At 38.6% G+C, this 13,209-nt stretch overlaps 1 protein-coding gene across 1 annotated transcript in view; it reads left to right on the top strand.

Annotated features, from left to right (window-relative positions):
• Positions 1–13,209, top strand: part of bbs4 (Bardet-Biedl syndrome 4) — a 30,205-nt gene that overhangs the window by 2,546 nt on the left and 14,450 nt on the right. Inside the window, exons 2-6 of the mRNA XM_057847117.1 lie at positions 1,113–1,155; positions 4,383–4,462; positions 12,220–12,283; positions 12,463–12,574; positions 12,756–12,828. Of these exons, the coding sequence (XP_057703100.1) occupies positions 1,113–1,155; positions 4,383–4,462; positions 12,220–12,283; positions 12,463–12,574; positions 12,756–12,828 (372 nt within the window). The remainder of the gene's footprint in view (positions 1–1,112; positions 1,156–4,382; positions 4,463–12,219; positions 12,284–12,462; positions 12,575–12,755; positions 12,829–13,209) is intronic.

Raw genomic sequence — 13,209 nt, 5'->3', positions numbered from 1 at the left:
CTTGCTAAAATACCCAGTGACGACCCATCTACAGCTTTCGGGCAGAGGGCAACAGATTTTGATTTAAAATGTCCTGGTATTTCAAAGCATTCATGATGCCATGCACCCTAACAAGGTTCCCAGGGCCTTTGGAAGCGAAACAGCCCCACAGCATCACTGACCCACCCCCATACTTCACAGTGGGTATGAGGTGCTTTTCAGCATGTGCATCTTTCGTGGCACGCCAGACCCACTTAGAGTGTTTGTTGCCAAAAAGCTCAATCTTGGTCTCATCTGACCAAAGCACACGGTCCCAGTTGAAGCCCCAATACCGCTTGGCGAACTCCAGACGTTTGAGTTTATGATTGTGAGTGAGGAAAGGTTTTCTCCGTGCATGCCTCCCAAACAGCTTGTTGGGGTGTAGACAGCATTCATTTATTTGTGTTATTTCTATTTACAGAGCTCCAGACTCCGACCAAATGGTCGTATTTTGCGACTAAAATTAGAGCCAGTACGAGTATTTTTTTTTTTTTTTATCTACTCGCACATGTGTGACCAGTATGAAATTATAAATCATTCTATGGATAATAATTCAATGTAAATATTTCCTTCTTTGTAAAGCCGATACTAAAACAGAAGATGCCTTTAATATTAATTTAACGGAGGCGCCAATGTGCTATGCAAAGCAAGTTGCTGCTTATTCAGCTGCATTACCGCACTGTAATAATAAGATTTTTATTCTCATCGTAATAGCACGAGAAAAAGTCGAGCTTTTACGACAAGAATGTTAATATGTTGTTATGCTGTTAATATAATTAACAGCGGCAGAAATAGAACACAATTCCCATGTTAACCTAATTTCTAAGCAGTATATTGCTTGATGTCAAAACTGATGGACAATAAAATATAAATTCATAAGTTTGTAGTTTTATGCATTTGTTATAAAAGTATTTATCAGTTAAACAGTGAAAATTAGGGGGAAACTTTGCATATTGTTTTACAGTGTATGCCCCTGAATCTTCTGCTTGCGCCCCTAAAAGTTAGGGGCCACTGTGCTGCTAGTGAAAAATGTTAGTCTGGAGCCCTGATTTATTGTGTATTGCTGATTTTAATGTGATGTGTTTGCATTTCAGCTTCCAGTGGTCTCAGAAGTTAAAAAGCGTCGGGCACCAAAAGGTAAATTTACTAGCCTTGATGTAAAATAATTTGTAGATCAAGGTTCTCATTGTTTGTTTTTGATATCATGTGACATTTCGTACCACGGTCCACTTCATATGCATTTTACCCGGTAAAGGATACTGATGTTGATGCGCGTGTGACGCCAATTCACCTGTAGGGGTCACTCTCCTCCTTTTCTAAAATTGGCTTTAAAAGGAAGCAACCTGGGAAAATTGATATAAATTAATTATAACAAAAAAATTGCATTATTTATAGTTTATGACAAATACTGAGACCAAGGGCGTAGGTTTGGTCTCAACATTGGTAGGAACGATATAACAGCATAGTCTTCACACTTTTTGTCTGGAGACTGGCCATTAATAAGACCAAACTAATTGGGTGAATGGGGGTCAGGGCTACGTTTCTCACGAATATCAACCTAATTGATTAATTGATAGGCTAAATGATCAATGTAAAATAAATCTGTATTGACTTATGCTAACTTCCATATGTATTGGTTCAGGTGATAAACCGTTCGATTCAAACCTTTGTTTTTCAAAAACTACTAAAGAAACATTTTGAAAACATAACTGTCTGGATTTTATTAGCAAATTTAAATTGCAATATTTGCACACAAATTAACATACACAAGAAATACAAACTTGTTAAGCATCTCTTAACTATCCAGGAATGCAAAAAAATAAACATTTGTCTTAAGACCACTCAACATTGTCTGTCTCAATAAATCAAATATCACTGACAAAAACTTCTTAGTCAGGGAATAACAAAAATAAATAAAAATGGAGCCTTGCTTAAGATAAAACACTACTGCTTTTGTCCACAAGCACAGCCAAACTCAACAGAAAATGAAAGCTCCTTTGGGCTGCTTTAAGGCCACACCACATAAATAAAACAAAAATGACAATAGGGAAGAAGGAAGTAAACCTCGGTTCACTACATTTCTCACAGTTTAAGGAGAAAACACATACAGGAGGACACTTCTCTCCCAGCAGCTTCCTACTCGAGTTTTGCAGGTTAGCAAATTCACACAGTTTAATGTTAAGCTAATTCTGATGCAGGTCGGATTTTCAGTATCAAAATTTGTGGTGTGTTCCCCACCTCCACAACATTGACGTCTTTTTACATTACTTACAGTGGCGTCTGGTGCTGCTGGCTGAAAAAAAAAACTTCTAATATCCCTACTCTTTGAAGGGGGCGGAGGAGGCGGCATGTTGTCAACATGTTGTAGAAGTAATCAACCAATCAAACATGCGTTTCAGGGAAAAAAATGGACTGGCACATTCAGCAAGTGAAAATGGGTAAATGTAAGTCTGAACATAATGAAAATAACTCAATAATGGTAGGGTGAATTCTATCCTTACGGCATATGGCGAAGACACTCTAAATGACCGATATAACTGAAGTCATTATATAATGCAAAAAAGGTTGCTTAAAAGTTGGTGGGGACAATTTGATCATCCTAAAAAGTTGGTAGTGTCTCTACCGTCCCAATGCAAACCTACGCCCTTGACTGAGACTTATGTAAAATGATGCATAATGATTTCCCATGTACATTGCAGTATTTTGCCAACGAGCAAATGAGTCTGAATTAAATGGTATTTTGCATATGTGTGTGACATTGTGAATTCTGTTTCTACCTTTGTGTTGCGAATGGTGGTATGTTTTCCTTGCACAATCCTGTAAGAAAGGAACTGAAAATTTCACCTCATGTAAATATTTACACATTATTTACAAAATGAGGTAAACTCTGGTTACGCCATACAATATAAAAAAAGGAAAACACTGTGCTGGGACAAATTAATTATACAGTAAGCTTGCGGCTGATCTATTTTATATAAAACCAAAAGGCTAAAGCTATAAAAAATGGCTTTACCAATGGTGTGTAGAACTTAAATTATGGCTATATAATTTCATTTGATCTGAAAATTACTAAATTACACGTGGGAATTAAATGCAGAAATGACAGCACAATAGTTTTGGGAGGTCAAACTATACTTTTCATTACATTTTCCATTACTTTTCTCCAGTGTGTCTTTTGATCTCAGCATGTGTTTCGTTGGCTCTTCCTCCCTATTAGAAGAGTGAAGGCGCACACAAGCATTAGTCTGATCAAATATACAAGAGCAAATGAACTGCAGCATGTGTGGGATGAAGTTTTTCAACACAAGACTATTTTTAGGAGACTCCATGCTGTGCCCTCTTTTCTGGCAACTTTTTTTGTTATTATTATTCTTACAACATTTGTAGGAATACGTGTGAAATATGTATGCCATCGCTGCACACCAGATTTCATTTGGTTGACACCGAAGAGCTTTGGGGCCACAGCTGAGAGAATATGATTGCTGTCTCAGCAGGAAGAAAGCGGATTAGGTCACTACAAATAGGACCATTCCCAATCTTGACCAAGTGAGTGCGTTTGAAGCTCATGGAGCCATGGAGAGGATTTCAGAGAACAACTTGGAAGTTGCTGGGTTTTCAATGGCATATCAAAGCAGTGCCTCTTGAAGTGCTGACAGCAAAGAAACTAAGGAGAGCTTTGTTGTAATTCACACTATTCTTACCCAGGCAGTTTATTAACGATATTCCTAAATGTCAGTGACAGATTTAAAGCCAAACACTTCTTTTCACATTTCTATTAGTCCTATTTTTAGACTTGAATATGAATAGGACTTGTTTCCTTGGGAAATAAAGATTGCCCTTTACTGGTAAGAAGATTTGGACTGTTGTGGCCCCATTTCTAACGAGCTATCGAGTCTTCTTCCTCAATTCCCTCTGTGTTCTGTCACCAGCACCTGACTGGTGAGAGACATTGTTGCCCAGGCAACGAGCAGGCTATCCTTACCTGCTGAAACGTTAGAAAGATTGAAAATGTGGCATCGTGACTTGAGAGTTGATTGCCGTTTCTTATGCAGCGTTAACGTCTGTAGTCTGCAAACTGTCGTATTGGGTGGTAGATAATTTATTCATCAGACAAATTAGGACTGTATGAATTGAAAATGGTCTCAAATAGAGCGAGCGGTGCGTTTCTAAGAGGGGGAAATGCTTACAAGCCGTGACTGGCAGCGGGCCATGTGGATTTGGCTCAAAGACGTAATAATGACTGGAAAAGAAAGTGGGCTCTTAGGATAAATCACTCTGCCGTCGACAAAGACATGATGTAAATGGAAAATGGTAATGATCTTCATAGTAGCGAATACTATTCACATTTCTGTTTTTTCTTTCAGCCCCTGAGCTTCCAATAATAGAGAGGAGAAACTGGCTCATCCACCACCACTATATACATAAAGATTATGAAACCTGCAAGGTAACCCTCCCATCATTAAAGCATTTCTCCCTGTGGTGTTCATGCACATTGGCCAACCACCAAATTAGATATACTTGAGTACCCGCACAAGAGCAGCACCACACTAGGCGCTCTAATATTGTGACTCTGCAGTAGCTAATTCAGAAAACCAAAAACACAGTGTCATTCAAGAAATATGAATACTTGAGGCTGAGTGACTCTTATATCCTAGGAAAACATGATTAAACAGCCTTCAAGTTTATCAAAATATATCAGGTGTATCAAAATTCCAACATCCTATTCATACAATTCTGCTCTCTTCCTAATTGGCTGAATTTTATTTCTTTTGAATAATCACAGAATTTTACAATTTACACTCTTGTTTTTCTGTGTTACATCATATTCTTACACACGATGCCTTTTTATTTCCAGCCCAATGAAAATGTTTTTAAATCAGTAGGCGTGCTGGCCAGCGTAGTCCCGGCTGGTAGAAATGTGCATTGCGACAGTTGATAGCCTACTACTGACCGGATCTGAAACGAACACCAACATTTGTTTTTGGGTATCCGTTGCAAATATACCGTAATTTTCAGACTGTAAGTTGCTACTTTTTTTTTTTTTTTTTTTAACTCATTTTGAACCCCTTGAATCTTTTAGCCCAGTGCGACTCATTTGTTGATTTATTTGCGTTAATGGGTAACACTTTATTTGACAGTAGTGTAAGATAAGATAATAAGACTCATAAAACCATCATAATTATGACATGACAACTGTCATGGGCATTAATGAATGCTTACGACAGATGTCATTAAGTGTCACTAAGTTAATTTATGTCCAGCTCTGATCTTTTACATCCATTCAAAAGTGAGATAATTTGCCAGATGACACTAAATGACATCAGTCTTGTGACGTCACTGTCAAATAAAGTGTTGCTGGTTAATATCTTTTGGTGTAAATATCCTATAATACAGTAAGGACAACTCTGGTGCGGTTTTATCTTTGATGAACAAATGCTGTTTTCGTGTCCAATTTGCTGAGTGGTGGCTTATAGTCGTGTGCCTCATAGTCTGAAAATTACAGAACTTGAAAATGAATTGTGAAAACAGTGAGCAAGGAGGACAAATTGATCAACGTAGTTGTTCAGATAAGATAGATTTCCTGATAATGTTGTAACCATCTCTAAAGGAACAGACTGGGAACCTAATCTACACAAATTTGCTGAAGATATGGTATCCCCTCATAGGCAATGGTGTAGGTTTGCATAGGGATGGTAGAGCAGAGGTGGGTAGAGTAGCCCAAAATGTTACGTGAGTAAAAGTAGCGTTACTTCAAAATAATAATAGTCACTTAGAAGTAAAAGTAAAAGTAGTCGTCCAAAAAATGTACTCAAGTACAAGTAAAAATGTTTGGTGAAAAGAATACTCCAGTAATCAATAACATTGTTTGAGTAACTGTTTATATTTTTGTTTTTGTTTTTTCTTTTCAATGTTTTTTTTTTGTTTTTTTTAGCGCAAAGTTATCTGTATGGACTGCTGTTATAATAATTCTGTACAGAAACCCATTACATAACCACATTAAACCAAAAAAATGATTAAAAAAAAAACAAAAAAACATTGAATTCCGATGAGGGGGGGGGGGGGGGGCATAAATAAAGCATTTATCGTCCAAAGAGCATGACTTCCCTCTGGTGGAGAAAATAGTTCCTAGTTTGAATAGTGAAGAGTTCCTTCCTAATTACTATTTTGAAATTCAAAGGATCATATCTCCGGTTTTCCGTGGTCAATCGGTGGCAAATAAAAACTGGGAGAGAGGTTAAAATCCCTGCTTTCGAGTCATGTTGAGGGCAGCGCTTTTTATCAAATATTTCATTTTTTACGGTGCTTCAAAGACACTACATGATTGAACAGGCTGCCGTGAAGATAGAATGGCAAGCTTGCGTCTGATTGGTATAATGGAGTCATGTGGTTATTGTTGCGACGTCTCATTGGTGAAATGGGGAGAGCTACTCCCGTAATACACCAGGCATGTCTCTACTCTTGGCATCGCTGGCAAAAAAAATAATAAATCTAATATGTAGAATAAAAAAGGAAAAACGTAGCGACTCTTATGTAGCCCAAAAGTACCTTAGTAAGAGTAGCGTTTTTTTCTTCACAAATCTACTCAAGTAAAAAGTATAGCTTAGTAAAACTACTCTTAGAAGTAAATTTTTCACAAAAAGTTACTCAAGTAAATGTAACGGAGTACATGTAATGCGTTACTCCCCTCTTCCGGGGTTGGGACATAAGACTACCAACTTTTCAGGATGCTCAAATTATCCCCACCAACTTTTTAGCAACCTTATTTGCATTATATAATAAGTTCAATTAAAAAGGTAATATAAATTGTCTTCACATACTGTATGTTGTAAGGATAGAATTGACCCTACCGTTATTAAGTGATTTTTTTTATTATGTTCAGACTTATATTTCCCCCTTTTCACTTGCTAAATGTGCCGGTCTATTTTTGGGATTGCCTCACCCCACCCCACAGAAAACTGACAGAATTATGTCATACCACCTCCTCCGCCCCCTCCCAAAGTTTTTTTTTTTTTTTTCGGCCAGTAACAGCAACAGCATCCACTGTAAGTAATGTAAAAAAGATGTCAATTTTGTGAAGGCTGGGAACACCACTAATTTTGCTACTGAAGTCTGTCCTGCATCATAGTTAGCATAACATTAAACTGTGTTAACTTTGTCCTCCTGATTGTGTTTTCTACTGTTAACATTAATTAAACCGTGATAAATTTAGTAAACTCTGCTGTAAACTACAGAACCCAGAAAAACGTGAACAATAAGCTGCTTAGGGAGAGCTGTCCCTAGACTGTCAGTCAATTTTCAATTGTATTTTATTTATGTAGTCTGAAAGCAGCCCAAAGGAGCGTTCATTTTTTGTTGAGTTTGGCTGTGCTTGTGGTTGTGGACAAAAGCAGTAGTGTTTTACCAGAAGGAAAGCTCCATTTTTATATATTCATTTTCAATGGCAAAAAAAAAGCAATATCCCCAAATCATCAGGAAATGACCTTACAGTGGGGAGAACAAGTTTTTGATACACTGCCGATTTTGCTGGTTTTCCCACTTGCAAGCCATGTAGAGGTCTGTAATTTGTATCATAAGTTCTCTTCAACTGTGAGGGATGGAAAATCCAGAAAATCACATTGTATAATTTTTAAATAATAAATTTGTATTTAACTTTATGAAATAAGTATTTGATACATTACCAACTAGTTAATATTTCGGCTCGTAGTTCTTTTTTAAGAACCCCTCCTGTTCTCCACTCATTACCGGAAGTAACTGCACCTGTTTGAACTTGTTACCTGTATAAAAGACACCTGTTCACATGCTGAAACGAACAAACAAACAAACTCCAACCTCTCCACAATGGCCAAGACCAAAGAGCTGTGTAAGGACATCAGGGATAAAATAATAGACCTGCACAAGGCTGGGATGGGCTACAGGAAAATAAGCAAGCAGCTTGGTGAGAAGGTAACAACTGTTGGAGCGATTATTAGAAAACGGAAGTTCAAGTTGACGGTCAATCTGCCTCCTTCTGGGCTCCATGCAAGATCTCACCTCGTGGGGCATCACTGATCATGAGGAAGGTGGGGGATCAGCCCAGAACTACACGGCAGGACCTGGTCAATGACCTGAAGAGAGCTGGAACCACAGTCTCAAAGAAAACCATCGGAAACCCATCGGAAACACATTAAGCCGTCATGGATTAAAATCCTACAGCGCACGCAAGGTCCCGCTGCTGAAGCCAGTGCATGTCCAGACACGTCTGAAGTTTGCCACTGACCATCTGGATGATCCAGATGAGCAATGGGAGAAGGTCTTGTAGTCGGATGAGACCAAAATTGAACTTTTTGGTCTAAGCTCGGCTCGTCGTGTTTAGAGGAAAAAGAAGGATGAGTACAACCCCAAGAACACCATCCCAACCGTAAAACATGGAGGAGGAAACATCATTTTTTGGGGTTGCTTCTCTGCCAAGGGTACAGGACAACTGCACCGTATTGAGGGGAGGATGGATGAGGCTATTGGCGACAACCTCCTTCCTTCAGTGAGAGCCCTGAAGATGGGTCGTGGCTGGGTCTTCCAACATGACAACGACCCAAAGCACACAGCCAAGGCAACTAAAGAGTGGCTCCGTAAGAAGCATCTTAAGGTCCTGGAGTGGCCCAGCCAGTCACCAGATCTGAACCCGATAGAAAATCTACGGAGGGAGCTAAAAGTCCGTGTTGCCCGGCAGCAGCCCCGAAACCTGAAGGCTCTGGAGAAGATCTGCATGGAGGAGTGGGCCAAAATCCCTGCTGCAGTGTGTGCAAACCTTGTCAAGGACTACAGTAAACGTTTGGTATCTGTAATAGCAAAGAAAGGTTTCTGTACCAAATATTAAGTTCGATTTTTGTGATGTATCAAATACTTATTTCATGCGATTAAATGCAAATTTATTATTTAAAAATCATACGTGATTTTCAGTTTTTTTGTATTAGATTCCGTCCCTCACAGTTGAAGAGAACTTACAAATTACAGACCTCTACATGCTTTGCAAGTGGGAAAACCAGCAAAATGGGACGTGTATCAAATACTTGTTCTCCCCACTGTATGTCAATAGGACGTGTACCCCAAATGTCCCTGATTGCATTGACGCTTATGGAGGGTGCTGCCATTGACGGACATACATGGATGTCCAATTTTCCCAATCATTTCTAATGGCGTTTACTTTGTTTAATGCCATTGACTGGCATTATTGTCCATTCTAATTATAGACCTGAGTTGGGCTAAGATCTGTTTCTCCACACAGGAAAGACCTAGGTGTAATTTCTCCAGAAATTGCAGTTTCTAGTTGAGTAGTTTTAAGATTTTTTTTTTTTTTTTTTTTTTTTTTTTTTTTTTTTTGCATTCCCAGATAGCTAAGGGATTATTAACAAGTTTGTATTTATTGTGTATGTTAATATAATTTTGGTTATGTTCAAATATTGCAATTTAAATTTGATAATAAAATCCAGACATTTTTCTGGAAGTTTTCAAAATGTTTCTTTAGTAGTTTTTGAAACAAAGGTTTGAATCGAACGGTGTATCACCTGAACCAATAAACATGAAATTTAGTACTGTATAAGTCAATACGATTTATTTTGCATTGGTCCTTTAGCCTATCAATTAATCAGGTTCATATTCTTGAGAAATGTAGGCCTGCCCCCCGTTCACCCAATCTGTTTGGTCTTATCAATGTCCTGTCTCCAGCAATAAGTGTTCATGCAGGTTATGCTGTTATATCGTCCCTACCTAGCCTGATTGTTAACAACAAGCCATGTGGCGCATGGCTATTCATTATATCTACAAAAAAGCCAGTGTGTGCCGTTCATCTAAGCAGGCATGAACATTTCTCACCTTTCGGCGAAATTCGCCGTTTTGAAGTCAAAAAGGGCGACCTACGTGAATTGCGTAGATCCGAGGAGAAATTCTTTTTGGGAGGAGGGGGGGGTCGGGAGGTTTTATTTAATTATTATTATTATCATCATGTGATTAACTTAGTACGTAAACTGAGCACTTAAGAACACAGTCAGCAAATCCTTCTAGATGCTTCGCTGACGAGAACCAATCATCGGCCCAAGATGCGTTCCATTATTCCAAACGCGCGCGCTCCTTACGCGTGTACATGGAGTGCTCGGAGAGCCTTCGGTTGCATTGCAAAGCTGCGAAAACAAAAAGCAGGCCTTATCCACATCGGGGCAGACCAGAGCGCAGCATACACACTTGCCTGTATTTGCCAGCAGATTGAATTTGGTGAGTAATGGTTTCAATCGTTTTCACGTTTTGCGATATAAAAAAGTTACTGCCATTCGTTGCAGCTTGCGTTGAACACTGCCAGAGCTAGCCAAATCTCCCGTGAAAAAAAAATAGCTCCCGTTAAATTGGCGTCAAGCTTGTGTATTTAGCGGTAATATAAACGAAGAAACACACTGTTGAGTCAAATTAAGCGGCATTCTCTCGGAAGGAGGGGGCGCCTCACATCGCTCCCGTCGTCCGCCGGAGACGCGTTATTTTCGGCTTGGATTTGAGCTGACGGCCGGTGTCGGCACAACACCGGCCCGACGAGTGGTGGGAATGAGTCCTGCTTGTTTTTGCGCGGTTAATGGGGACCAGAACCCGTCGCAATAAGTGAAAACCGCGAAGTAGCCCCCCCATTTTTTTGTGCGTGTTCAATGCATTTATTCAGATTTTACATTGGAAAAAAGATACATATATATAAGACATGTTTTTTCACTTTTTTCACCAAAGTATCATTTATAAATGGTTTTCAAGCACTTCAAAATGTAAGAATTATGATAAGTTTTAAACATGTTACTGCCCCACCGAATTATTTTTAAACAAGAATAAAGTTGTTAGAAAATGCTTGGCTTTATTAAAAGCTTCATAGTGAGTCTACTCAAACCCTCTCAGGCTTTGGTAAATGGTGATTGGCACATGTGCAAAGTTTTTCTTTTTATATATATTTTTTTGTTTGAAGCAACTTATTTGATTGAATAATAAAGACACAAATGTCCTAGCCAAAATGTGGCCCAAACGCAAAACATTACTTAAATGGAAAAATTTGTTTCAATCAAGAAAAATAGTTTTCAAATGCTTTTTTTGTCTCAAATTTATTATTGCAATCAAAAACATTTTTTTTTTATTGAAGCTACTTTTTGGGATTAAAAGTATATACTGTATTTTGATTGAAGCAACTTTGTTTTTGATAGAAGTAACTTTGTTTTTTGATTGAATAATAAAAACACAAATCTAACTCCATCGTTATTGAGTGAGAAAGAAATTAAGAAAGCTTTAAAACTAAAAACCACCGGGGAGTCTGTTTGTTTTTTTAAATATTTATATTTCATTACATAGACATGCGTCGTAGGGAAGGGAGATTGAGGGATAAAAAAAGGAGTTAGATGAGGCTGCTAAAGACAGTGGATACCTCATCAGCTGGGTGAATAGCAGACCTGGTAAGAACAAGTTTGCAAGGATAGTCGGATATTAAATCCAATTATAAACACAATTACAATGTTATTTTTCTATAAGATTTTTATGTCATTGCTTTATTAATCATTAGGTGCTAGAGTTGTTAAGTATGGATAATAATGAAATAATAGTTTTAAGAAAACTGTGCTGTTGGTGGCTCAGTGACCATCTGATGTGGTTTGTTCTCAGATGAACAAGTTGAGGAAGGAAGTTTTGATTCAGAGGTTGAAGGAAGAAAAGAGGCAGACTGACTGAGTCACAGCCAGAAAGTGTTGATGACAGTTTTGATTTCTATTCACTGTTGCCCCCTCCCAATTAAAGTATGTCACAGTCACAGCCAATTATTATCTAAAGCTGGTTAAAATTGAAGTTATGTTGTTTTAAGGTGTATTAAATACTTGTTCATGTGCCCCTTTTGATCTACGAGCACCCACCCCTCCACCGGTCTCTGCATGGCCCTGCTGAAACACAGTGTGGGTCGACAGAGCTCAATATTTTGTTGGGGTGTACAATACAGTGTACTGGAATATATTTCCTCCACACCCTTCTCACCTTTTTAACCCCTGACCCATGTTCATGCCTGTCTAAGTGACAAAAAAAAAAATTAAGCATCAATATGAGAAACTGCCATGTTTTGGGATGCCTTTGTGAAAAGGCTTGTTGTTATACAAATACTTTGGTCTGTCAAACCTGACCATTTTACACTTTTACCACTTTCACCCCATCCTGTCCCTGCAGGCCATCATCAAGGATCAGTTGCAGGAGTCTAATGGAATGTGTGAATATGCCATATATGTGCAAGGTGAGCTGGTACACATATGCAAATGAAGTGAAAGTGAAATATCTGGAGAACGGGATCCTCGAAATGTGCTGACATGTGACTCTTTGGACCGCTTACCATGCCTTAGATGTTTAATGGAGGGTTGTTTTGTGCAATTTAAGCTCTTTTATGTTTGTCTGTTCCCCTTTTTCTTGCCACAGCACTAATCTTGCGTCTTGAGGGTAAGATCCAACAATCCCTGGAGCTGTTTCAGAGCTGTGCCATCCTTAATCCCAGCAGCGCTGACAATCTCAAGCAAGTAGCCAGATCTCTGTAAGTTAGCTCCAGACTGGCTAAACATGGAGAATTTTACTAATGCTCTCAGCTTTCAAAATTCTCAAGGGAAAGATTGGAAGCCCAAGCGTGACTACCACTGTTATTGCTGTAGGAAGGATAATGTAATGTATGTTAAGATGCTGCATTTCTCATATGGGTCATGCTTGTCTTCTTGTAGGTTTTTACTGGGAAAGCACAAGGCAGCGATTGAATTCTATCGTGAGGCTGCAAGGTTCAACGAAAAAGACTGGGTAAGAGAAAACAAAGTTATGTCCTAACAGTGGACCGTATCACATTTTGTAAAACTTTATTAGCTAAAGCACTTTTCTGCATTTAGAAATGGAAAGTAACAACATTCACCCTCAGCTTGAACCCTCTGTCAACAAAGAACATCTGCATGCTTATGCTGGCCAATATATTTTCCAAGCCATTTTACATTGATGTCTATATTCAGTTTGCTTAACCAGATGCACAGGCTTTATTGCATTTGGTTACTTAAGCACAGTCTTATGGCTCCTTTTTTGTAATAAGAGAGGGTAATTTCATAACGCACCACATGCACGCCTGCAGGCGGGCTTGTCAAGAAGCGCTTCCATCTTGCTACAAATATGTGCATAATTTCACTTCATGTG

This window comes from Corythoichthys intestinalis, chromosome 1 (genome assembly GCF_030265065.1).
Source record: "Corythoichthys intestinalis isolate RoL2023-P3 chromosome 1, ASM3026506v1, whole genome shotgun sequence".
Classification (NCBI taxonomy): Eukaryota; Metazoa; Chordata; class Actinopteri; order Syngnathiformes; family Syngnathidae; genus Corythoichthys; species Corythoichthys intestinalis.
This window is presented reverse-complemented; position numbering and strand designations above follow the sequence as displayed.